At 42.4% G+C, this 26,934-nt stretch overlaps 1 protein-coding gene and 1 long non-coding RNA gene across 2 annotated transcripts; both read right to left on the reverse strand.

The window, feature by feature from the left end:
- Positions 1-1,087: 1,087 nt before the first annotated feature.
- Positions 1,088-3,574, reverse strand: LOC147528943 (uncharacterized). Its single transcript, XR_015222084.1, has 3 exons — positions 3,425-3,574; positions 1,998-2,653; positions 1,088-1,123 (listed from the first exon to the last, which is right to left on the reverse strand). It is a non-coding gene; the product is annotated as an uncharacterized LOC147528943 (long non-coding RNA).
- A 2,530-nt stretch (positions 3,575-6,104) lies between these two features.
- VPS4B (vacuolar protein sorting 4 homolog B) lies at positions 6,105-25,462 on the reverse strand. Its single transcript, XM_086608962.1, has 11 exons — positions 25,346-25,462; positions 22,012-22,123; positions 20,524-20,674; positions 19,250-19,317; positions 17,974-18,093; positions 17,576-17,732; positions 15,965-16,113; positions 15,690-15,771; positions 13,455-13,674; positions 10,631-10,768; positions 6,105-8,764 (listed from the first exon to the last, which is right to left on the reverse strand). Exons 1-11 carry the CDS (start codon positions 25,370-25,372, stop codon positions 8,663-8,665), a joined length of 1,326 nt encoding a protein of 441 aa, XP_086465088.1. The 5' UTR covers positions 25,373-25,462; the 3' UTR covers positions 6,105-8,662.
- Positions 25,463-26,934: the final 1,472 nt, after the last annotated feature.

Genomic DNA, 26,934 nt, shown 5'->3' on the forward strand with positions numbered 1-26,934 from the left:
GAGACTTCTTCAGCTTGCTGAATACTCTGAGGATTCTGTGGATGGTGGGTTGGAGGAGAAGGCTGAGCAGCTTCCCTCTCCTTGGGTGGTGTGGAAAACGCCCGAGTTTCGGGTGTGGAAGCGAGTCCTGCTGGAAGCAGGTGGGAACGGGCACAGGAGGGAACAGGCTGTGGCTCCTTTACATTGGAAGGCTCAGTGCAAAAACTTTTTGAGTATCTGTAAGAAGTGAACGCAGGCTTTTCACACCCAGATAGCCATTTTGTCTCTGTGCCCATTCTTAATGGTTCTTGCCACCTCAAAAATTATATTTCAGCAGATGACGACAACGGAAGCTCATGTTACGAGCTGGCCCACGTGATGTTATTGATAACAACAGCTGTCTGACCGGCTGAAGCCACAGAGACACCAAGTGAGTGTTTGGCTGCCCCAGAAGCCAGGACAGGCTGTACAGTAGCCCTGTGTCTCACACCCAGCCCCTGGGAATCCACTGCTGGGCCGACATAACTGAGCACGTTCAGGAAAATGCTCTATACAAGCAGAAGAGACACACCTGTGAGTTTGAAAATGTAGTTCCACCAAAATCGTCCTCCTCTCAGGTGCAGCAAGTATGATTTTCTCCACTACTTATTCTACCTTGCATGCTGGGTAAGAGGCTTTTTTTATTCTTAATAAAAAGTAATTGTTTTTCTAATAGCAGACATGCTGTAGTCTTTATTGCAGAAAGCTTAGTCCTTGTTTTTTGAAGATCTTCATCCAAAAACGGATCTGTAGAGCCATTCTTACAAGAACAGTATTTCAAGATAGGACACGTTTCAGTCTTCTCTGGAGTTGCTTTGGCTTTCCATGCCTTCCCCCTGCACCCCTCCGCTTCTCAGCACTGCCGTAGAGCCTTTCCTCCTTTGCCAGTGAATTCAGATGCCATAACTCCTTTCTCCATCCTGGTGGCAACTGCCTCCTTTCCTTGGTGTCCTAGGGAAGGGCAGAACTGCTGAGTGCATAAAGCAAGGATCAGCCATCCAGAGGGTGCTGATTCGACAGAGAATCTGTGCTCCAGCGGGTTGGAAGAGGAGACGATGGCAGTGCTGTGCTTACTGTGGGGTGGCACCTACCTCCTGCTGGAAAACTGGATAATGAGAGAAAGGGAAGAGTCTCATAGACCTAAGAAACCCCACTGACCCCTTGTTTAACACACATGTAATACTTTTTTTTTTTCTTCCTGTGAACATTACAGTGGTTTCACCTGCCCTTGCTCCCTACCTATCTAGGAAATCCACAGCTGCTGCAGCTTGCAGTTAACCATCCCTAAGCTCATGTTTGATACAGTGACAGCCAGAGCTTTAATACAGAATTTCATCTGTGGAGAAATCAGCTCCTTAATCACTATTCTTTTGAGGGTTTCAGATAGTCATTCTAGGTGGACAGCCAAGGGAGCAAACCTTTCCCAGCTGTTTTCAGTTAAGCCAGTCAGGAATTCCCATGGAAGCTATGACATTGCTTGAGCAGCGTTTGAATCGTGTTTCCCCTTTCCTTTCTTTCCCGCCTCTGAAAGAGGCAGTCTTTCACCTGTTACTGTCATTACTACCTTCCTGGATGTGTATTTTCATAAACACTTTCACTTTTTAGCCAGATATAGAACCTTTTTGTAATTATACTTCCAGCAACTTCTGGCCTATTTCTTTTCCTTTACCCGATTTCTGCTCAGCAATTTGGTGGTGAAGTTGCTCCCACCCAAACCACTATTGTTTTTCCAAAATAGGCATAATTTTGTGCTGGATATTGTGCCTTTGGAAACACATACCTCAAGGTAATCTTTAAAGATTTACAGGTCTTAAATTTTAGGGAGTTTGCTCTGTTTTGGGATTAAGCTACCAGTAACACCACCCAAAGTCATTCAGTCAAGCCATGTCTATTATGCCTACGTTCATATGACTCAATCTTCCTACAAAAGGTTAACAATTTGCAGTCAGAGGTAGGCCTCTGGTTTCTTACACACTTACCTTTTGTAGGTGATCTTCTCAGGTAGTTTCAGGGCTTGTAAAGCTACAGCGTTGCTCTCAAGATCTTCGTACCTCTTGTTGACAACGTTTTGCTTTTCTGGAGCTGCTTGCCCTTTCCCACGTGGCTGTGTGGGAGAGCTCCCATTGCTCTTTGCTTTGTTTCTGCACTCTTAAAAATACTGGAAAGACTGAAATGACATTCTCCAGGTTCATGCCAGGTTCTCTTTCAAAGCCATGCAGAAAACTTCATTTGCTTCATCTTTCAACACGAATTAAGTCTGTTTCCAGTTCCAGGTAATGCACTGGAAGTACACAGCACTGGCAAGAGGCTGGTGTTTATTTCTTGGCTGAAATTACACAATGTCTGCCCTTGTCATCGGTCCCTGATAAATTATCTGCTGTTATGCAATGGAAATTTAGAAGATCTCTTGTATGTAGCTCAATTCTCCTCCTCTAAACCAAGAAACAAGTACAAAATAGCTTGCTGAAGACAAGGAAACTTCCACTTCCAGCTGTCTCTCCCCCTTGCAGGGCTATCAAATGCATTGGAGTTGCTTGCACTCCTCTTAAGTCTGTCTCCATCCTCTAACAGAGCAGCCCATTGCCATCCTGCTGTCAGCCAGGGAAAGGACGGCACATACGGATGCGCCCTGTCGCTTGAAGGGAAAAAGGGAAATCAGAGAAACTCTGTCAGCTTTTGCTTTGCTGCATGGAACATTGCTTTGGTATAAATACTGGAGAAATAGGCACATAAAGGGCTTTGAAAACAGATTTAAAAGGGAATCAGGGCCTTATCTTCCATGTGGGAAAAAAAAAAATGGTGTGAAGGACAGAGGGTAAGTCAAACAAAAAAAAAAGAAACCAAAATTAGAGACAGCAGCAAAAAAAAGAGGCTACTACTCTAGGAAAGAGGCAGGCATGGATTGCCAATTAACATTTCACATCAAAGGAAAATTCTGATCAAAACCTTTTTCTTCTCCTAAGACACAACATGAATTTCCAGTATCCACTGCAGTGAAGCGAGCATGCTTTACACAAAAGAAGGCCCAAGAGAATAAGCACGATAGCTGCAAAGCTGGCGGAAACATTTTACACGGCTGACAACTGGGACAAAACTAAGACAAAACCCATAGGAGCCTGGAATCGCTGCCCTTTTCCACTGCTCCGTTTCCACCCTGTGTCAGCTCCAGGAGATCCGAGGCACAGACCAGCATCTCTGCCGGTGCGCTTACCCCGTGTAGAGCCTCAGACTGCCCAGGAAGAACACCACCACTATGTCCCCCCCGAAAAAAAAACCCCACTAGTGCCCCAACAAGTGAATTCCCCACTGGACTGAGCCCAGCTAAACCTAAAGGTGACTTTGCAGCAACTGCTTGTGGTGTTTGACGGGTCATCACACAGGTACACGCTCCTTTTCGAGCTCTTACCAGCGTTCACATGAGGGGCTGTGCATGTAGGGAATGGCAGCAGCTCTTCACACAGGCATCCCTTCTCCATCCTGAAGCTGGTGAAGGGACAGTGAAGATGGAGGGCAAAGATGAGATTTTGGGCTCTGCCAGCAGGCCGTCTGGCAACGATCGCCGTGCTGCAACTGCACAAGGTTGGCTGGCAGGCAGGCAAACCACCTGCTTGTTTCCAAACTGACTGTGGACACGTGCGTCAAGGGCATGAGGCTTTCAGGCAGGTAAAAACAAACCAAAAATGAAAACATTTTTAAATTATAGAGACGGGGCAAGGTTGATTGTGAACACACAAGTCCGCATCAAAACAAGAGCACGTGTAAAGATTAAAAAAAAAACCATAAACAGTAATTGCTTTGCTGTTCGGTTGTGTACAGAGCAATTCATGGCTGTGATTAATTCATTAAAACATCATTAAAACTCCAAGTGAGCTCAGGCTTAGCCAGGCAAGAGCATGAGTATTTCAACTGGCATTATAAATGGCACATTTGAAAACAGTAGTCAGCTACTTTTCCAGCTTTTCTGAAAAAAAAAAAAGGCTTTGACAGGTCAGAGCCTCCCAGCTACAGCCTATGTTCCGGTCTTCAAGGAGGGGAGGAAGGAGAAATGATCATTTGCAGTCACACACTTGGAATTTTCATTTTTCCCTAGCTTGCTCTTGGGCAAACGATTCACTTGACTCTTCCAGAGCCCAAGTCCCAGCTCTACGTAACGGTCCTGGTTTGCCCCTGTATTTCCTGTACGAGATGGTGACATTTACAGCAACTTTCCGAGTCCCTCGCCTGGCCGGCTCGTCCTTGCGGAGCCACCGACAGAGCAGTGGCAGAAGGCAGCTACTCCAGCCGAGATTTCTGTAAGGAGTCACCTGTGGACAGTCACCGGCCGACAGCAGAGTGAGTCAGAGGAAATTATTGTTTATCGTTTACGGAACGCATGTGACACTGAGCGTGTTTGAAAGCAAAGTCCCTGCCTTGAATAGCTGAGATTTAAATTAGCTGAGGCAGCAGGGGAGGAGGGAGGGCAAGCAAAAGCAAGTCTGGCCGATTCATGGCACAGTGCCCAGGAACGGGTCACCAAGCAGGAAAGAAAACCCCGGCTCCATTATCCACACCAGACCTGCGCTCGGGTGGCGGTGACTTATTTCCTGCAGAAGTCTCAAAACACAACCAAAGCCTTTTTAGAAGAGAACTTAGCTTCTGCTGTGATGCAGATAGGGCATCGTATTTTGTTTTCACGACTACTGGTGGAAAAGTCCCAATAAATGAGCCCTAAACTGGCAAGTATTTCTGCAAAAGACTAGCAGATTGTACACATGGCGGGTACTGTGCACAGATGGTACGGACAGATGGACTCTGGCGTCCCCAAACCCTGAGTTGATGTGATGAAGGGAAGAAGTATCCTTGAGCGTTCATTCATCGAGTTGGAGCCTCTTGGGTAGGATGAAGGATGCAAGGGTGAGCAAACAGAAAATGGCACAAAACAGTGACCTAGTCGAAAAGCTACCATCAGAAGGGCGTGTGTTTACCTAGAGGTTGGGAGGGAAAGGAAGAATTGTAATTAGGTCACAGGGCCCAAAAGATAAATAACAGGACAAGCTTATCTAATACCTGGGCTGTCGGTATGCAAACGCCAGGACAGGGGATGAACGAACAATTAAGAGTTTTTACACGGCTAATTATGACGACAGAAGATCTGTGGAATAAAATCACTAGATTAAAATATTTTTAATAAAAAGCTACGGAAAAATCAAAGGGGAAAGTACTGGAGCTGTGCCACAAGAGCTACAAAAAGAGCTACCTGCTCAAGAATGAAAGGAACTAGGTTTTGATAAGAATTAAGTATCTGTTGGAAAAGCAGCACAGTAGGAAACAGTCTGCCAAGTTCTTGCCATAGTTTACGTGAGTTATGGGAATGGCTTTAAGTCAACCATGATTACTAGGATGAAACTGGTTAAGACCAAAACCATCTACGGAAGCCAATCATGAAACGAGCTTGTCATTCTGGAGGAAGGAAAGAGTAAATAGCAAAATAAATATCTTCCTGCATACTTCCATAAACTCAGAACTATTAAAAAGCTTCCTGTCAAGATAATCCTCAGATATAATATAATCTGATATTTTTTCATGTTATTAGGAAGAAGCCTAAACAAACGCAAAAAGTACATCAAAATGTCTGACCAGAGAACATTCAGCAGCGTGGTTTTTTTTTGCTTCAGCTGACAAAAAGAGGCAAACTATGATCCAACACCCCTGACAGACAGGAGCACGAACAAAAGCTGATTCAAGAGTATCTGCCTCAGCTACACGTGTTCTGCTCCACTAATTTAAACAAAAGCATATTCAAAGACCAGCAGATAATTTGAAAAACAAAATCAATCAAATGAAAAAACTTAAAGGAGGTTCGTACAGTTTTTGTTGTGCTAGAGAACAACAAAACAAAGCCGACAGGTAAATCGGGGAAGAAACAAAGACTCTGGAATTTTAGGTGAGTCAGGCAACATAAAAAAATAAAAATATAACAAGTTAATAACAAGGGAAAAAATATAACAAGTTAATTTACTGAGCTTTTCTAACTCTTTGAGTATATACATGGAGATGTATAGCACACGTGACAGGAAATCCGAAATTTAATGTCAATGTGAAGAAACCATCTGTGAAAGACACAAGCAGCACATCTACAACTGATTTAATTGCAAAACAATTTTACCAACAGGAAGGAAAGAAAATGACATTTTTCCATATTGCAGTCAGAGTAAGCAGTAACACCAGAAGTCAGGAAAAAAAAAATTTGTAAGGTAACTAGCCAAAAATGAGTCATACATCAGACCTTATGAAAAACACACAACTAATTCATCCAGTATTTACAGAGGCTTTGATTACGTAAAACAAACACAATCTTTCACAAATTCTTTAATTTAGAGTATTTCCAATTAACACTGAAAACTAAAAAGTGGTTTTGCAGCCCCCGCCCTCTGCCCCCCATTTGGCTATCATCTATTCTGGGATAACTTAGCCAGGAAGCTCTGGGATACGTATTAATTTATTCCCGTGTTACAAAGACAGCAAGCCAAAAAGTTGCCCTTGTAGCTGCAATTCTAAGCAGCAATGTTTATTTGTAATATATTTCTAAAAACAACTTTAAACATCAAACATTAATGCTTCTGTTACAGATGTCATCCCACAACTGAGCAAGCAGCAAGATGTAAATTTAAAACATACGGTATTGTTCTACATTAAAGAGAAGGGATCACACAGTTAAGCTTATGAAAACCCATAGGACAAATCAGCCTACCATAAAAAAAATTCCTGAGAATTTTAGGATTGCAGTCCGGACTCTCATTTTAAAAAGGTCCAGAGACAAGTACTTCCAATAGTAGCTTCAAACCTCTGAGCAAGAGCCCTACCAGTACGTGGCTCACTTTTTAAAGAGTTCACAAGAGGCAACTAAAAAAAAAGCAATCCTGTTGCAACTAGAATTACGTTTACTAACCATAGTCGCATGCACCTCCACTGGAATTCCTGCCCCCTCTCCCTCTGCCCCTACAAAGGTCCAGGAAAAGATTTGCAGTCCACTGATTCACATGTTCCAACGTAAGACAAAGGTAAAGCTGTGTGTAACTAAATGATTTTGGAAAGAATGTTTCATCATGTTAGTAAACAAAATCTCAGCACCTTCCAGATCAAATAATTTTTAACTACGTTATTTTGTTTAGCTGTTAAACATAGAAACCAAAGTCTAAAACCAAAAAAAAAAAAAAAAAAGCAATAAATTCTTGAACATAACACTGAAGAAATACATCAGCGATGTTCTTTGAGTACTATAACATTTTACTTCAAGTCCAGCAAAATTTCACCCATCCTATGATTTTTAAAGTACGCAAAATATGTACATAAAGGAAAGCAAACCCCACCAAAAGATGATCATAGATGTGTATATGTACATACAACATACATACACGGAATGTGCAAATTTCTTTTAACGCAAATTAAACAAAGCACACGCAGGATAGAGTTGTACAATGACAATGGAACATAAAGTATTCCAGGTATCCTAATGATGTTTCGTATCTACAGCCAGTGCAAACTTACAAGGCACAATCTCGATGCTGACACCGTAGTGTTGTAAGTTACATTCAGGCACATCTCAATTTGGAGTTCTTCAGTAAAGGATCAATGGAAGTGCTTCTTCTGTGCTAGAGTGTCAGCCATCTCTCCAAGTTTAAGCACTAAATTGATGTAACCTATATGCAATAGTTATCAGTAGGGTTCTGAGTTAATTTATCACTGGAAAGTCACCTGTTATACTCTCCTCGCATGTGAAAGTATGCTATTTCCCAAAATACCTCCCATACATCCTCCAAAGACTACCTCTACCTTGCCAGCCTTGACGTGGAATCTTACAGGGAATTACTAATGCTTTTTTCTAACTGTAGTCAAACTCCTGCAGAAAGTAAATTCAATTTTTTTTTTTAAAAAAAAAAACCAAAACCAAAACCAAGAACAGCGAGCAAAAAACCTTCCGAGATACTTACATTTAACAAACTTTTGCTAAATTGCATAGTGACACGTGTGTATCGGCTAGTAGAGTTAAAAACAAACACTTGCTGTTTAAGGCAAAATTTGAACACAGCATAGCAGGAAAAGCCAAATACCAGTTCCATCAGGATTTAAAAAGTACTGGCCCACGTAGTCTTATTCTCACAGTGTTTTCTTTCTTACTTTAATAGCAAACCAACACTTGCAGTATCCTTGATGAGCAAATTTTGTTGCATTTTTCTAAATGAAATGAGAGGAATTAACACGTAGGCTGATTGATACTGAAAACACCCGACAAATATGTTCTCTTCCACCCCTCAAAAAAGGAGTTTTTGAGCCTACTGGGAGTTTAAAACTCACTTGTACCCAGGTCTAATATAATATCTAAAATTGAACTAGCCATTTAAAGTTTTCTAGTATTTAATAGACTTTACCACATTACTTTGCTGTCTCACCCTAAAAATTGTATTTTCATATTATTTTTCAATAAAAGACATTTAAGAGACATCTGAGGAAAACAATACAATACAAAAGCTTAAGGGTCTTTGCAAAGGTACCTTCTATTCCTTCTGCAAAGTAAGAAAGGAGTGATTTTATTGGCATTTACTTGAAGTGCCACCAATGAAGACAAAAGAATACAAAGTTCTGATGCTCCACGTGTATCTTTGGTTTAGCCTTCCTGACCAAAGTCTTCTGTAAACTTCTTTAGCTTCTCCAGGTCCTGTTCATTAACTGTTGGTTTTGTGCTAGAGAGCGACCTGAGCATATCAGCCTGTCAGAATAAAAAACCACAATAAACCACACAAGTTTTTTCAGAAAGGAGCAGAGTACCAATGCTAACATCTTCTTGCCAAGACAAATACGCATGAAAAAGCCCATTAAAACAAGATGACCACAGGACCTCTTATTTACACAAAACCTTAAGTATGCCTCAACATTTGTGCACAGAGGCAGCATTTTAACCCTGTGAAGAAAGACAACTGTCAGTGACTTTCTTAATAATTAAACCACAGTCTCAGGTTTAGGTTTAAGCCACTCATCTACTCGAGTTTTATTCATCTCTTTTTCCTGAAAAGAACTGAACTTCCTTTGTTGCCAGTTCCTATTTTCAACTCATCTCTACCTACAGCAGTTTAAAGTGGAAAACAATCAGATGTTCCCATGGACTCTTCATAGTCCAACAACACAGAACAGTAGTTTGTGATTCATCTCTAGCAAAGTTTTACTGTTTGTTACTGGTAACTTCTGTCTCTTCAATTCAGTCAGTTTCTTAGATAAATATTTAGATACTAGAAAATCCAGTTCAGAAAAATCGCAGGTCTATGAAGGTGAAAGCAGCAGTTAAAACACACCATTAATAAAAGGGGGCAAGAAAGCTGAAGAAAGAAAGTCCTAGCCAAAGGCAACTGAAAAAAGCAGATGCCAAACTCTTCATATCACTATAAAATTATGGGTAAAACCAAAAGTTAACATCATCATTTTCTAGACTTCGGATTTGTCTCATCAGACTAGAGATCTCCTGCTCAGAAGGAATTAAAGCCTGGTCTTTTTAAGGCCAAGAACTGATTTTGGACGCTGAAACAACCACCTACGCAACGATAGTGCACCGGAGCCCAGGTACTGTTAGGAGCAGCACACAAGGAGTTGTTACGCTTAATTCCAGGAAAGACTGATGAAAAATCTGCTTAGACCACGCAGGCAGAAGTTTTAGGGCAGGCCTACCCCTGCATACATCCTTTTGTGCTTCCTCAGTGTGCAAATATGCACAGAAAATTCTTTTCTGAAGTTATATTTACAAAGCGCTGCCTACTGGTTTAGAGGTTTGGATTCCCATGAAATACACTCATTTATTTCCTTCATTTGTTGGCACACAGAACTGACAGCAGCACAGATCTGCTATCAAGTCCTTCCCTCAAACATTGTACATAAAGTCAGAATCTTCTTTTGTTCTCTTGGGGAACAAAACATAATGAGCATCCAGCATTTTTTTTTTTTATTTTTAAACAGTGAACTAAAATTTCAGTTTGTCTTAAAATGCATATTTTATTTCCTAGACCAAAGCAAGTATTTTAACACGCACAAAGAAAAGAGCTGAAAGAGCTGCACCACCTGTGAGGAAGTTTAACCAAAACTAACAATTACATCCGTCACATTTTTACATTTTCTTGTTTATGCTTGCATTTTTGAATGGGCAATATTGACAGCACATCACTTCCCAATCTACACTCACTATAATTTGCTGTTTCCCAGTATCTATATTAATGCTACGGAGTGATGGGAAGGGAAGCATATCATGGGGCAGGGATTGTGAAGGTTTTAAAGGAATAAAAGAAAAGTGAAAGATCAGTGGAAGAGCCAGATGCTGTGTATGGGTGAAAGGACAGCAGCTGCATGCCAGCAGACAGGAACAGTAAGGAAAATGTTTATCAGGGGTAGAGGGCTGGCTTTTTGACAAGCGTGCTGCAGTGCAGCACTGTATGTTGGGAATTCAAACATGACCCAGTATGTCCAGCATTTCTGAAAACAAACAACTCATCCAATTGCCTTGCATAACCATTTGAAAAAGAGCCTTTATTTACCTTAAAGTCTTTTCAGAGTTCTGCAAAGCAAGAAAGAAACACTACAAAAGAAAACTTACCATGGAAACTTGAGGCTCCAGTAATTTATCACCTGGAACCTCCATCCATGTCATTTCTATGGCTTCAGGATCACCTGGAGAGCAAGGGGTGAACAAATCTACCATCGTATCTGGGTTAGACACTGATGGTCCTTTTACCTAAAAATAAGAAAATACTCAGTTTATAGGAGTTATAATTTTAAAGACAAAACCCAGAAGCTGAACTGCATCTTGAGAGTGAAACCATTCCTTGATTTTATACAGGTGTCCCACCCCTTAGGAAGACATGTCCTGTGAAAGGGAAATTGTATCCATGTACTAGCATCATCCACTTGGAAAACACACAGCTGTAGCCAGATGCTTATATTCACATCAGGTCAAGGCCTGGCAGCCACTTCCTCCTAAGGTCAAGGATTTACATGGAAAACTAACACGCCAGGAAATCTAGTTGGAGAAGACCACCCTTCCTAGTCCTTGGTCACTTCAGGAGTGCATTCATCAACTGGTTAACAGCCTTCTGAAAACTCCTCAGCACTTATCCTTGAGTGGCCCTCAAGTCAGGAAGCCAGAGATGGCTTTTTAATCTTTGACATCCTGCACTGCAAAGTTCTGAGCACCTTTTCTGACACCACTGCAGCAGCACTCCACAGAAAACAGGGCCACCTACTGGGAGAACAGAAACGATGCCTTTTTTTCCAGACACATGGACAGACCCAAAAAAGCAGCACCAGGTGTCTGTTCCCTTTCTGCAACACCCAGAGTTTTGTTTTCCTTCATCTGAAGCATCACGCATCCACAGGAACTCAAAACACATGCCAGGATTGAAAGAGCTACTTTTAACAGCCCAGAACTGGATTTGCTCTTCCAAACTGCATTTAAAGCACAATGCTGAAGAGCACACACAGATTGTCATATTCAAAACCATAGAATCACAGAATGGTTTGGGTTGGAAGGGACCTCAAAGACCATCCAGTTCCAACCCCCCTGCCATGGGCAGGGACACCCTCCACTACACCAGGTTGCCCAAAGCCTCATCCAACCTGGCCTTGAACACTTTCAGGGATGGGGCATCCAAAACCTGTATCACCACATAGGGCAAGGAATGGTTTACACTGAGTTAGTAATAATTGAGGAAAGCACTATTTAACTGGGGCAAGTTGTCTGCTATGATGCAAATAATTAAGATTTTGTTTATAAAAATAGGAAATCGCATCCAACTGAAGTACTAACAGCACAAGTGGAATCAACTTGGTTTATGTCAGAGCCCTCGAAGTACTGAAGTTGTGGGGTTTTTTCTTTCACTTTTTGGGGGCAAAAGGAGATAAGAGGCAAGAATTGCTTCTGGGTTGCTCCACAAACTGTGGCAGCTGAGGTTATTTCATTGCTTCATGGTAGTCCGAGACATGCCTTAGTCTTCCAAACTTGAATGAAAGGCTAAAAGGTAGCAGCTCTTCAGTCAGAAGTGTCACTGTCACTTAAAGTCAATAAATACTTCAATAAATACTTGAGGCATCACTGCTGAAGGGAAGGAAGCATCTAGAAAAATCCTTGGTGTATCAAAACAGCTGCTTTTTTTTAAATGAATACAGTTTACATCACAGTGTTGCTGCTGAGTTGCTCCCAGAAGAAACTTATCAAATCAGTGTTCCAAAATACTCATTTTGGTTTTGAACTGGGAAAAGCTCCTCAAAAACCCTTAAAATGTTTGTGTGGGTTTTTTTTTCCCCCTTACCAAAATGGAAGGCTGCAGTTTTATTTTAATAACTACAAAGTTGAACAAGGTTTCCCCAGTGCAGACTCTGGAAACTGATGTAGTCCTCTCATATTCTGGACCATATTGGATTAAGTGTTTCCTTCTCTATGAATCTTAAGCTGAATGTGTTCCTTGGAAGAAACTACATGGAAGAAAAAAGCCCATCTTCAATTCAAAATAACTGTAGCTGTTCAGTTTAGGGCCCTTAACCCTTTTATGCCAGTCTGAGTTACTGGTAAAAAAATTGTAATTGTAACTGACAGGACCAAGAACAAGTTGGCAACAACTTGCCAACACAAGTTACATGGTAGGTATCTCTTGACAGCTTAGGATCTGAAATTTTTCCTACCTTATCCAACCCCACACCTACTCTTCTAAGGAGCAACAAAATGAAAGCTTCCCTTTACAGTAGCAAAAACCTCTGCAGAATACCTTGACCCACCTTCACTCAAGATACAGGAATTTCTGTAAAATCAAATTTTGCAGTAAAAATGTAAACAAAAAATACTTTTAGTCTGGGTCTAGCCTAAAAAAATACTACCCAGGAAAAATATAATTTCCTTTAACCGACAGACATTGTATGTATTTGGAACTCTGTTTATAGCCATGGATAACATTACCACACTTTTGTTCTTTTTTCCTTTTAAGAGCTTAAGAGTTTACAGAGAACAATGAATTTAATTGAACAAGACCTGTATATGCGAATTCTCCAGGGGAAAAAAAGCATTCCCAGATTTAATGAAGAACCATATAACTTCACCTATAGAAAGAGCACCTCTTCAAGTCAAACTTGTAATTGAATACTTTTAACATTACCTAGAGACATGAAGAGTCACCAGAGCTTGGATTACATGGCATGAATACCCAGAAAATAACTCCATCAGATTTATGGCAGGACTAGGGGGAGGCGTGGGAGGGTGGGGGAAGGAAGAAAGAGAGGAGGATTACTCAAGTTCTCTCTGACTGATAAAAAAAGACATTCATAAACATGCAATATTACCCAAACTAAATTCAGTTTACTTGCAGGGAATTTTCAAATGAAGATAGTCCTCAGTGATTAAAGAATTCAAGGAATTTTTGATTTCTACTTACTTTTTTAAAGTGAGTAGCTGATTGCACTTTTCGAACAGGTTGCATTAGCGCATCTCGTACAATGATGCTTATATCTGCACCAGAATAGCCATCAGTTCTCTTTCCAAGCTCTCGATAATCCGATTCTGTTAGGAGATTTGGAGTTGAACCAAGGTGAACTTTGAACATTGCAGCCCTGGCATGGTCTTCGGGTAAAGGAATATAAATACGCTTCTCAAACCTGGTGTAAAAAAAGAAAAAAACCCAAATGTTCCGCAGATGCTAGCTCATGCAGGTGCATGGTGGAAAGAAGTGTATGCAAGTAAGTATATAGTTTGTTCCTAACAATATTAGAAAGAAGTAGCTTCAGTATTATAAATCTTTTTAAAATAATAAGGCAAATATTCAACAACCTGTTGTCATAAATAATACTGTAGCTAGCAGAAGCTAACATCCAGAATATAAGAACTACTTCCTTTTCGTGACAAAGATCATCTCTTCAGACTGAAATTTTTTCAGATTGTCTCCAGCAGAGTTTGTGTTTTAAAAGTAAAAACTGAAGGGGAAAAAGCTTTCACGCTCAAAGAAAGAACCGCCTGATAACAAACTGACACAACCACTTTCTACAGTCTCCAACTAAACTAAAGAAAACTTCATAGTTGGAAGCAAATTGAAGTCACATTCTCAATCCAGTTAATAGAAAATGTTGATAACTGCAGTTCTTCCTGTGAAGCAGCATCTGTTCTCACAGTGGGGATTACCTCCCACCAACAAAATAAAAGCGATTCCAAATTCTGTAGAACACAATTAACTTGATATACATGACAAAGTCGGCCAAATCCATGAAAAATTAATTTGATTACTGCCATTGTTGTACAAGTTCCTTTAAGTCTTATGGACAAGAGTTAGAGAGCTACTCTTTCCCACTACACAGAATCAGAGAATGGTTTGTGTTGGGAGGGACCTTTAGAGGTTATCTAGTCCAACCCCTCTTCTGTGGGCAGAGGCATCTTCCACTAGATCAGGTTGCACAAAGCTCCGTCCAACCTGACCATGAACATTTCCAACGATGGAACATCCCTAACTTCTCTGGGCAACCTGTTCCAGCACCTCACTGCCCACATTGCAAAAAAATTCTTCCTTATGTCCAATCTAAACTTACCCTCTCTCAGTTTAAAACTGTTGCCCCTTGCCCTGTCACTACAGGCCTCTGTAAAAAAGTCCTCAAACATCTCTCCATCTTTCTTATTAAGCCCCCTTTATATACTGGGAGGCTGCCAGAAGGTTTCCCCAGAGCCTTCTTTTCTTCAGGCTGAACAACCTCAACTCTCTCAGCCTTTCTTCACAGGAGAGGTGTTCCAGTCCTTGGATCCATTTTCATGGGCCCCTTCTGGCCCACTCTATCAGGTCCATATCTGTCTTGTACTGTGGACCCCAGAGCTGGAGTTTCAAGAATGACTTGAGATTTCAAGCAACATGTTCACCTCTAAATCTGTCTCAACAAAACTATAGTCATACAGGTTAGAAGTGACCTCTGGAGGTCACCAGGTCCAACCTCCAAAATATGGCCAGCTTGAATTAAGTATATAAATAAAAGTCAGTGACCGTCACAGTCACAAAAAAGTAATGTTTCTTTAGCCTACAAAAACGACCATTATCCAAGCTGTGTCCTCATTGCAACATAACCATATGTGTCACACAGCTGTATTTGTCCTCTGCTGCTCTGCAGCTCAAAGAAAGATCCAGCTAATCGGGTACAGGTATGGAAGCCCTTTATCTACAAAACAGCAATTAAAACATGCACTGAAAGATCACAAATTATGCCTGACCAGTAGAGAAACATAGTGTTTCGTGTAGCACAAGGCTGTATTTCCATGGAAGAACTCAAGCTACCCAACAGTTTGTTAAGAGCTGAAAAAGTAAGCTATACCCGCTCTTGCCCTTCTGAGGTGTGTGTTTTCTAACTTGTCCCCCAAGCCCACCAGAAAGCCATCCAGCAAGGAAACAGAATAGTCTTCTGCTTGCTCAAGCACAAACCAGGAGATCAAAGAAACTACAGGGCCAATATACGAGTGAACAACCTACCTCCTGAAAGGGACAAAGGGCTATTAGTTTGGCTCAGTCCGTCGCACAGAATTGAGTTGCAGAACATCACCCATGTCTGCAAACACGAGCTGGGTTACCACCTCAAGTAGTCTCAGACTGAACCCTGACAACAGCTGCGAATTTCATACCATGAAAAAAATGCCATCATACCTTCTCCTGATAGCAGAATCCAAAACCCAGGGGATGTTTGTCGCTCCTAAGACCAAGATTCCTTCATTGTCAACACCAACCCCTATATCAGGGCAGAAATAATTTTACTGCTTAGGTGATAAACAGAGACTTTAAAAACGTTGTCAAAATTTATTAGGGTGGAACTGCAGATCATTTTAGTGTTCTCATGCAAGCTACGCTTAAAATATGTATCTTAATTCCTGATTCTGAAAACTAAAGATGTAAGACTGATTCTGAAAACTAAATAAACTTACCTTGCATCTGGACTAGAAATTCTGTTTTTATCCGTCTAGCAGCCTCACTTTCATTTTCACTTCTTGAGCCACAGAGGGAATCTATCTCATCAATGAAGATGATAGAAGGTTTGTTTTCTCTGGCCAGCTGGAACAAGTTCTTCACTAATCTAAAAAGAGGAAACGGCGTCAGTTATCTTAATGATTACATCAGTAAAAACACATAGCTTAAGATTATGATACAGTCACTTCCCATAAAGGTAAAAATAGAAAAGTATTAACATAAAGCTACTCAAAGATACAACATTCTTCCAGCTCCAATACTCAGTGGTTACACTGACAGCCCAGCATAAAGGGAGGCAAAACATTTTAGAATACTCCAGGCACAGTTTTGCAAGGAAAACGTCCTTTTTTGGTTTATTTTTATACAAGACAGCCTGGACTATACCAAATCTAGACAGATTCAAAAGAACATGGCTTTCTTTTCTTTAGCATTTGTAACCTAATCAGATTAAATCTAGAGATTTTGTAAGAAATAATGTGTGTATTTACTTTATACAACTTTAGTAAATACTTTTTATATGACAAGAAAAGTTGGTTTGAAAAAGAAACAAGGAACCCGACACCTAACCATATCTTATTAACACATTTTACTAAGTTTAAAAGGAAATAAATAGGAACTGGCTGGGGAATTCTTCACATTACCAGCACTAAATCTCAGGCAATAATCTCAAATGAAGTCAAACAGAAAAAAAGGCAAGCTGGACTCCAGTTCTGTATTCCTTTTGTAAAAGAAAGGCAGCTGAATGTTTCCAGCTTTTGAGGGAAAAAAAACAGTTCAAACACTTTATCTGATAGCCATTCTTCTTCATCCTATCAACTTTAAATAGCGTTCCTCAGTTGTCCCACACTTCGAACTATTAAACAATGGTTTTGACAAGTATGCTCATCATCAGACGAAAGTATTTTCTGTACAACAAACCCAGAGGTTTTCTTAAATTGGGAAATCTTCATTAGGAGCCTTAATGGACAAATTCCTGCACTTCCAGACTGCAGCCAACACGTCACTTCAGGCTGCTTGGTCTTCTTCACATAGTAACAAACCAAGAGTTAGCATGGGCAACCATGAAACTTTCTTTCATGGCTGCTACTCTCCTTCAACCTATTTTTGCAAGTCTCTTATGTCTTCCAGGTTTTGTTTGAAATCAGGATGAAAAAAACCCACCTCCGTACGGACAAAGAAATGCTACGTGTTACTGGCACAGCTGCTAGGACAAATGAGCAGAAAGATGCCAAGAGGCAGAGTACCCCAACACTTCAGACTAACGTAGTGTGCAGTAACAGCTGAGTTTGGAAGGAGAATGAATTCCATGGTGCTCCCAAAACCTTTCTGAGCTAGTTTTCAAAACTATCTTGAGCACTGAAGACAGGTCCAGCTGCAGCAGCACAAAATACTGCGCACGTTGACATCTTTACATGGCACTGCAGCATGAAGCATAGAAACCCCTAAAGTTTGTTTTTAGAAAGACATGACCCTTCCTTTAAATTCGATTTTTTTACAGCAACTTATCTAGCTCTATATTCATTTCTTCTTGCCAATGTTTTCCTGGAAGTCTGGCAACTCCAACTTACTTTTCACTTTCTCCTAACCACTTTGAGACAAGGTCAGAGGAAGACACTGAGAAGAAGGTAGAGTTGTTTGCTTCTGTCGCCACAGCTTTCGCTAAATAAGACTTCCCTGTTCCTGGTGGTCCAAAGAGGAGAATCCCTCTCCAGGGTGTTCTCTTTCCTGAAAAAGAGAAACCAGTAGTCTTCAATATACCGCAGAAAGACTGAACCTGTTTTTCTGATGAAGCCACTCTCATTTACTCAGAGGTTTTCTACATCTACTCATGAAATTTCTGTCAGATGGATCACAATCTCTTTGCCAAGAGCTCAGCGTGAGTCCCTGATACATCAGTGTAACACACTTCCCAGACCTCGGTGCCAGTCCTGACTGGCCAATAGCACATAAATGCTGTGATTCTGACCTGTAAACAGGTGTGGAAATTTAATGGGCAAGATCACGGCTTCTTTAAGTGCTTCTTTGGCACCTTCGAGGCCAGCAACATCGCTCCATTTTACATTTGGTCGCTCCATAACAATTGCTCCTAGAAGAAAATATTGTATAAATGAGTGACACACGTATCTCTTCACAATAACTTCAATAACTTCTGTTTTGGGTGGAAAAAAAAAAAAAGAAAAAAGGAAGAAATCTATGCCCATGTCTCTACTGAATAAAAACGAGGCATTTTTAAGTAGATATAATCACTGACTACTGTTAGCCAAATTGATGTTATTTCTACAGAAATCTGTCACACTGTTTCACCACAATAAACCACAGATAACCAGAATACTCGAGAGTTAGTAGAATTCCTGCAATGGTCAACGCTAGTCCATAACTAAAGAGCAAACACAGTGTGTTTAGTAGTCACAGATGAGTACCCAGGCATCATCTCCTCACTAAACCACCGTTGTACTTCCTGAAAAATTTGCATACAGCTGCACTAGCCCAGGATTTATCAGATTGTCCAGCAGATGAAGTAACTTGTTGGGTATCTCCACATGTGCAGCACACAATCAGACCATCTAACGGTAAAGACCTTTGAGAGCTAGGGCTGAAAGCATCAGAAAGGTTGTATGGAGCTGCTTAGCTGCAGAAGAAGCATCTTCTTAGTCTAGCCATGTTCTCTCAAGGTTTATCACCAAATCTCATCTTGCTCAATCAACAAGTTCAGCTTGATTTTAGCCACCTGAGCTGTAATTTAGCCTTCTCTTCAGACTACGGATTGGTTAGTCCGATGTGCTACAAATTATTTTGTCTTGACTTGTATATTTTATTTTTAAATTGTGACAGTGCATTCCTCCATTGTATCCACAAAAACCTGCAATAGTGGCATACTGAATCTGCAAGTGCAGTTCAAGTGAATTGTTTGCTTGACCCTTCCAGTTAAACCTGTAAGCGCAGTGCAAATAAACCGTTTGCTTGAACCTTGTAGCCGAGTCTCTTTTCGCCACAGAGTCCAATGCTCATAACTTTCCTGTCATTTTAAAATATAGGAGAGTACAGGAGATAAATTTCAACATAGTGACTGTGTAATTTCATGGCACAAAACCCCATACTTCCATAAAGACTATGCTTTTGTATGTGAAGAATACATACTAGTTGAGCCACTTACAGACAGTAAGTTTATCTGTAACATTTAGGTGGCAAAAATATAGAATTTGTTTGACTTTTATTTAAAGAAAAGGATGCTTCAAAATTACCTTGAAGTTGATTCTGTAGCTTCTTTTTTTCAGGATCTTCTGACTCCCCTTCCCCATCGCTGTCATTCCTGATTTGGAAACAAGAAAAAAAAGTTGAAATACAATAACAGAGACTGCTGGTTTAGGATAAAAATCAGAATGCAAAAGGCAGAAAAAACATCAGTCTGAGGAATGAAAGAAACCATGAGATGCTTTCAGATGTCCACAAGTTTACATCATTGTACTCCTGCTTTTCTACACCATGTTCTTTCTAATCCACCCTCCTCACCCTTTCAACTTCCACTTATGGGTCTAAGCCCTTTTAACACATTTCTACATGCTTTGAGCCAGCCTCTAGGCAACAAAAGTCCTTGTATCGAGGAACATGGAAGTGCTAAAATGGTTTATTTTTAGACACTGGCACTTATCCCCTATCTGGAATTGCAACAGGACTTGGTCAATCCCATTGAGTACTATGAAACTCTACACCCTCCTCTTGTCAGAGCAAAGGAAACTGGAAGTTAAAGGAGGAATAAAAGAGAGCAGATAGTGAACAACTGGAGTGGAGGTCATGAAAATACACGTACCCAACTCCTTCTATTATAAACCAGCAGAACACAGTACAGCTCAAAAAAATAAACCTGATGAGACAAGTAGACAATGATGGAGACTGAAAAATCAGGTGAAGTTTCAAGAGACAACTGAGTAACTCTAGCTGTTCAGGACTGCTAAAAAGGGCAATCCCACCAGAATCCTTCCCCTCTCGTATCCCAAGAAATGCAGTAGCAAATGCAAAAGAGGTTCTGTTTGTTCAGCTCTGATACACAAAATGAAAAACCAAACTAATAAAAGGAAAGCAGTGGAGGGATGAGGCAGCAGCAAGGCACTAGTGTTATTCAGCTCATCTTACGTTGCACCTCTTCTCAACTGTGAGACAGATCAAACTCAGTAACTATTGGCTGGAATTTATTCTCTAGTTAAGTATTAAATGTAGCAAAATTTTAAGGGTCATCAGGTTCATTGCCATTAAGTCTGACAAGCAGGTGTTAATTTGAAACAGCTTTCACTCATCAGTGAATTTCCTACACAAGTGTTGGCACGTCTTAGTAACCCAGCACAGAAATGCCTGGGATGCTAATTCACATCATTTTTCTTTTATTAGCCCACTGTATTTCAGCATTAGTAGTCCATCTGAAGCATTTCAAAAACACTAGTGAAAATGATCTTTGAAGAGCTGAATCTTAGAACAAGCTTAGTTCAGGAAGTATTTTGCTTTACCTTCTCCAAAAACATACCCTTTTCCATCAGTAGGACCCGACTCTTTAACTGGTTTTGGTGCAGTTTTTTCTTTCTTTTTCAGATATTCTTTCAGCTTTTCTGCTCTGTCCAAGTATTCTGTACATTTCATTCTAATGCTCTGTTTTGCTTTATCACCCTGTGCTTCATCTAAGAGTTTGAAGAGAAAGAATGCTTTGTTAACAGCAAAACACATGTGCATCAATCAGAAAACAAGACTAAATCTGACTTCTTTGTATCTTAACAATATACCTCTCTCAGGGCTCACCACGTAACCAAACACCTCAACTACTTATTTTTCCACTGTACCATGGAAAGAAGTGACAGGAAGGATGTAATCATCTACCAGAAGTCAAATACACACTTGAATATTGCTTTGGCTTAAAATTTGACTGTAAAGGATTAAGGACAATGGCACTGGAAGTTTTTCTGTCAGCCTTTCATGCTGCTATACATTGCCTTAATAACTCATTTTCTAAAATAGCTCATCAAGAAGCTGCTTGTGCTAAGCAATTTTTATTTAGAAACCTACTTTATTTTTCCACAGCCTGCTAATTTTAAAAAGATGTTCACATCATAAGGAAGAAAATGACATAAAACATCCAAAAGAGTTCGGCGTGGTTCAACAGCCACACTGTTCTCTTAGTCACTATTACAGTATTTCAAATCAACAATCAAAATTTAACATTAATGTGTTAAGTTTCAAAAAGTACATCAGTTCTGTTAAAAACAGCGATATTCTGAAAAAGTCCACGAGAGATAAACAGATGGGAAGTGATAAACACAAATTATCCTAACTGACCAGAAAGAAAATAGTAGAGAGATGTGTAAGTGCACTTCTGCCAGGTGAGCAACCCCAGCTCGCTCAGGTTAGGGCTGTACCTACGTTTCGAAAGCCCGCTCCTTGCACACAAACACTGGACATGATGCAAAAAGTGTAAATAAGTGTGGAAAAAAAAGCCATAAAATAATAACAATGAGAATATGGCAACTGAATTAAAATTGCAACATGCAAATCCAGCATTTGGCTGGTCGAGATGAACAGCAAGACTATGACATTACGGAGTAAAAAATGCCAGCAGAGAGGTATCTAAGGAGCAAAACACGCTCTGTAGATACAACAAAGGCTTCTTGTGGAGCACGTGGTTGTCAGCACAACAGAAATACAGGGGTCCCTGTGCTTATTGTCCCATTTCCTCATGCGCAGTGGCCAGTCTGAAACACCACTACACAAGTTGAGAGGAGAGACAGCAAACCCCTGCCTCCCTGTCCCAAAAAACCCGAAAACAAGGCACAAGTAAAAAGTAATCTCATTTCTTATGAGCAGACAACACAGCAAAGGCAACAGCTGCCGAGTACACGACCTCAGTCAAACCACAATTAGCAAGTTTCAACCGACTATGAAAGCAAAAATTTAAATACTGATGTCAACGTAAGAGCAATTTGACTCCTCAACGCTTCTTGACCATCCAAACCATGACACTTACATTTGACAACATGGAGAAAATACTGCACAGCGTGCTGGTACAAGCGGAAGGCTTCCTCATAGTTTCCTGCTTTATCTTCTTGCGCTGCCTTGCTAGCGAGGTCTATTGCTTTCTGTAACACAAGCAAATCATTAAGTGCTGCGCGAGAGCGTTTTGCATCATCGAAGAGACATTTTAAGCTGTTGCTCCGATGGTTTTTGATCGCCAGTCCTTCTGCTCTGCAACATTTAGAATCATAGAATGATTTGGGTTGGAAGGGACCTCAAAGATCATCTAGTTCCAACCCCCCCGCCATGGGCAGGGAAACCCTCCACTACACCAGGTTGCCCAAAGCCTCATCCAACCTGGCCTTGAACACTTCCAGGGATGGGGCAGCTACAACTTCTCTGGGCAACCTGTGCCAGTGCCTCACCACCCTCTGAGTGAAAAATTTCTTCCTTATATCCAAACCAAATCTGCCCTCATCCAGTTTAAATCCATTGCCCCGTGTGCTATCACTACACGACCTTGTAAAAAGCCCCTCTCCAGCTTTCCTGTAGCCCCTTTAGGTACTGCAAAGCTGCTATAAGATCACCCCGGAGCCTTCTCTTCTCCAGGCTGAACAGCCCCAACTCTCTCAGCCTGTCCTCATAGCAGAGGTGCTCCAGTCCTCAGACCATCTTCGTGGCCTCCTCTGGACTCGCTCCAGCAGCTCCATGTCCTTCTTGTGTTGGGGACCCCAGAGCTGAACGCAGTATTCCAGATGGGGTCTCAGGAGAGCAGAGCAGAGGGGCAGAATCCCCTCCCTTGACCTGCTGCCCACGCTGCTTTGGATGCAGCCCAGGACACAGTTGGATTTCTGGGCTGCCAGCGCACGGTGCCGGCTCATGTTGAGCTTCTCATCCACCATCACTCCCAAGTCCTTTTCCTCCATGCTGCTCTCAATCCATTCTCCACCCAGCCTGTATTTGTGCTTGGGTTTACCCCAAAAAGTTGAAGGCGACTGCAAGTCTTAGGTGGTGCTTTGTACGTGACACAATATTTCTGTTCTTTTATGAACAGTGATTAACAGCCTGCTGAAATGGACCAGCACCCAAGGAAGTGGAAGTGAGAAGAACAAGTTTCTGTGGACTAAGTTGGAACTACTACTGATTTGTCCATGCAGTTTTCCTTACCAATCCCTTGCATTCATCATGGAAAGATTCGGAAAGCCATTCTGAGTGTTTTCATCGCAGACCCAGACACTTTGGACTATGAGCTATGACATCAGTAAACTGTCAATAACAGAGTCAACACAGGAAGTACGTGATTACAGTGCACTGAAACTAGCACTACCACTTTTCCAACCCTGCACTGGAAGACAGATTCAAAGCCTGACTATGTTTGGCTTCTCTAGGATTTAGGCTTTTGATATCCAAGTGAGAAATTCTAGTTACCACTCCAGTAGGTGGGGAGAAAAAAAACCCAACACATTAGCTAGAAAACACACCCAAATCATCAGCATCAAGAAAAGCTCTAGGAGAAGTAATGGATGGGTTTTTAATTTGTTTGTTGAGCAAGTTTCAAATAAAACTGACTGCGATCCATGGTATTGCACACACTGGCCTGTGGATTTGTTGGTATCACCGTTATTGCTTTGCTCTTAAGTGCTTATTGCCTTTTATTACACTTTGCTCCTTGGAATGCCTATACCACCTTCAGGACAATTAAAACTGTCAGTTTGAACAGCTATTTCACACAAGTTTAAAAAAGGCAGCTGGTTAGCCAGAGTTAACCAACACTAACTAAACCTCCTGTAGCCCCACACGTTATTCCACACTGTCAAATTCTTTTCCTAAGCATCGTTAGTATGCTAACACTGATCGTGGTAATCTCAGGGGGCAAGGTGGAGAGCTTCAACTGCACCGAGGAGTTTTCATGAGACATCCCAGTGCGCACGCTCTTGCCACCATCCAGACACTCTGATGTGTTTCAGGCAAAACAAAGCGAGTAAACAGTAGCCATAAGAGAAGAAACAGCAAAATCTCTTCATTCTACTGTTCTGTGTTGCTGTCTTGGAAACAAAGTTAACATCTCATCGGCTCTTCCTGAAGTCCAAGAGTAACAGACTTAAAAACACTAATCCAATAAAGCAGATTCTATCACTCTGTTGTGACAAGTGTCAGAGCACTGTAAGCATCTGTTTCTTTGGAAAAGAACTTTGACTTTCCTTTTTGGAGAAGCCATGAGCGGATAAACAGTTTACTACACACAAATGGACAGTCCCCTCCTTGCTGCTCACCTTATGCTGGCTCTGTTAGGTCCCTCTACGCACCAGACAAATCCGGCAAAAGAGCAAAAACCCAACCCATATAAGAAGTTACTTTCTTCTTAAAGTTCCCAAGTCCTTTACCACAGAACAGCCCAATGAGTCCTGGATTCAGGAAAAGACAGTGATCCACGTGACACTAAATCCAAAGAACAAACGGCAAAGACTACCGGCTAAAACAGAACTGTCAGGAAACAGGGCATCTTGCAGCCCTGCTCCTCCAAAACAGGCAGAAGTCTGTTCATGTATTGACTGGTTTGGGGATACCCTGTTTCCGCCAATACCCAGAAGACTATTACTCGGGTATTACATCATCAGTTCTAGTATTTCATTACGTCAGCTGGCATCTTAGCCTGTTCCTGTGAAGGAGGACACCACTATCAAACAGGAAAAAACTGACTAGAAGGTTGCATGCACTAGATCATCAGCTCTAACTAGCTACAAGGCACAAACTGTGCTTGTCAGACCGCAGTTGGGTGAACATCACCCTCGAAAAGAACGGCAGCTGAAACAGGCTTCATTCTCCTCCTGCTTCTCCTACACCTTGTGCTATCTCCCTTGGCTTTGCCAGGACAAGCAGCACGCGACCGTCCCGAGCTTACAGAGATGATCACGGCTGGAAACAGCTGAAAAGAAAAATCACTGTTTTTGGCAATCCGTTTCTGGGCGTGTTTTGCCAGCCAGCCACAGAACACATTATCCTGCCCGGGCTGAGGCGAACGGAAAAACGGAGCAGGTGAAGGTTTCCTGCAGCCGGTAGTCCTCGGAAAAACCTCCGGCTGGACCGCAGGAGGCACCAGCGTTTCCCGGGCGGACACCGGCCCCGCCGCCCACGACGGGCTGACCCGCCCTGCTGCCCCCGGCCCCGAGCCCAGGCCCCCGGCCGCCGCCAGCCCGCGGCCCTCCCGCCATGCCCGGCCCCGCGGGCGGCAGCGCTCCCTGCCGCGCCCGGCCCAGGGCACCCCTCGGGCGGGCGGGCGGGCGGGCGGCGGGGGCACCCCCGGCCCCTCCTGCCCGCGGCCCCCGGCAAGGCCGGCGGCGCTCTACCTGCAGGTTGCCGGTGGCGCCCGCCATGGCGGCGCGGTGGAGGCAGGGAAGGAGGCGGCAGAGGAGAGCGCAGACCCGCGGCTGACGGTGCTCGGAGGTCCCCGGTGCCCCCGTCGAACCGACGCAGCGGCGCCGCCAGACGCTTCCGCACCCCGGACACCGACCGCCCCGCTTCCGCTTCCCGGTGCCGCCCCGCCCGCCTCGCCAGACGTCAATGCTGCGCGACGCGCGGTGGTGTGGTTTTTTTGTGTTTTTTTTTTTTTTTTTTTTTGTTTGTTTTTGGTGTTTTTTTTTGTTTGTTTTGTTGTTGTTGGTTTTTTTTTTTTTTTTTTTACAGCCAGATAAACCTGCGGGATGCCGGGTTGCGCCTCCGAAAACGTTCAAGGGTTAAAATGGTTCCCCCCTCCCCGCCCCCGCCCCGCTTCACCCGCTCGGTTGAAGAAACGGCGGCGCATCGCTGCGCGGCGCCGCGCTCTGCCGCGAGCGCTGCGCGCCTCCGTGCGCAGCATCCGCGCTTCGTCACTGCGGACACGGTGGCGAGCAGCCGAGGGTGGGTCACCTACCCACCCACCGACCCACCCACCGAGTGGTAAAACTCGGGGAACGTGCGGTGCGGAGGAGGAGGCGACTCGGAACACGTCGCTAATTAAAAACCGGCTCCGCGAAGTTAACGTGCTCCATGAGTTTTTATGGATGTCTGCGGAATCGGTGCCGCATCCTTCCCCGTGCTGCTGTAATTCCTCCAGGGGCTAATGGAACATCTGGGAAACTTCACCACGTTCATAAACCCCGTTCTTCTGGCCACCTCTGAGTAACCACCGTGCAAGTTCGACTTAATAATTTCAGTCTCACTTTGTGATTTTGTTTTCTAATAAAATAATTTACCAAACATTTTGGATGGTCAGGAGGCTGCCTGTTGTAGACAGAGGGTAAAAAGCACACCCACAGCCACCCTTATACCCAGGAAGGCTGCAGTGATCTCTTCCTCATGTCATGTAGCTGGTAGTTTGGTTTGGCCAGTAAGTGGCCTTGTCCACCCATGTGCTGGAGGATGCTTTGGCCGATTTGTAGGCATGGTCAGTAACAGCTGTTCTCCCTCGTTCTGTTGCAAACGTGAAAAGACATGACGTACCAAGGATTAAGTCATGCAGTCAGGCCTTGAGAAATGAGATGGTGTGGAGAGACGGTGGGGAAAGTGGTTCATGGAGTTTGTCAGAAAAGATAATCGAAATTGGCCGAATGACAGGAGAGCTGATGATTTCTAAAGGAATCTTACAGCCGTGTTGTCGTCAGGATTCCAGCATAGCTTCAATGGTGTGAAATGCTCCAGAAAACTCTGGGTTAAATCATGTATATCCTTTTCTTTCTTGTTCCTAATACCATCTTCAAAGCATGAAGCAAACACATCTTTTTTACCCTTTCAATGTTGATTATGCCATCGTGGAGTCTTTGCTCTACTTTTAACCTCCCTTTTATTTAGAGTAGAATCTTAGAATCATAGAGTCGTTTAGACTGGAAGAGACCTTGGACTTCACCAAGTCCAACCGTTAATCTGACACTGCCAGATCCCCACTAAACCAAGTCCCTAA

The sequence above is a fragment of the Tauraco erythrolophus genome, chromosome 3 (genome assembly GCF_009769465.1).
Source record: "Tauraco erythrolophus isolate bTauEry1 chromosome 3, bTauEry1.pri, whole genome shotgun sequence".
In the NCBI taxonomy this organism is placed as follows: Eukaryota; Metazoa; Chordata; class Aves; order Musophagiformes; family Musophagidae; genus Tauraco; species Tauraco erythrolophus.

What these genes read in the sequence shown, in the direction of transcription:
- VPS4B (XM_086608962.1), bottom strand. Translation starts at nt 25,372, where the DNA reads ATGGCGGGCGCCACCGGCAACCTGCAG. An exon ending in GATTCTGCTATCAGGAGAAG is followed by an intron (nt 13,675 to 15,689) that starts GTATGATGGCAT and finishes TTTTTACACCAG; the next exon opens with GTTTGAGAAGCGTATTTATA. An exon ending in CAGCTACTCACTTTAAAAAA is followed by an intron (nt 10,769 to 13,454) that starts GTAAGTAGAAAT and finishes TCTTATTTTTAG; the next exon opens with GTAAAAGGACCATCAGTGTC.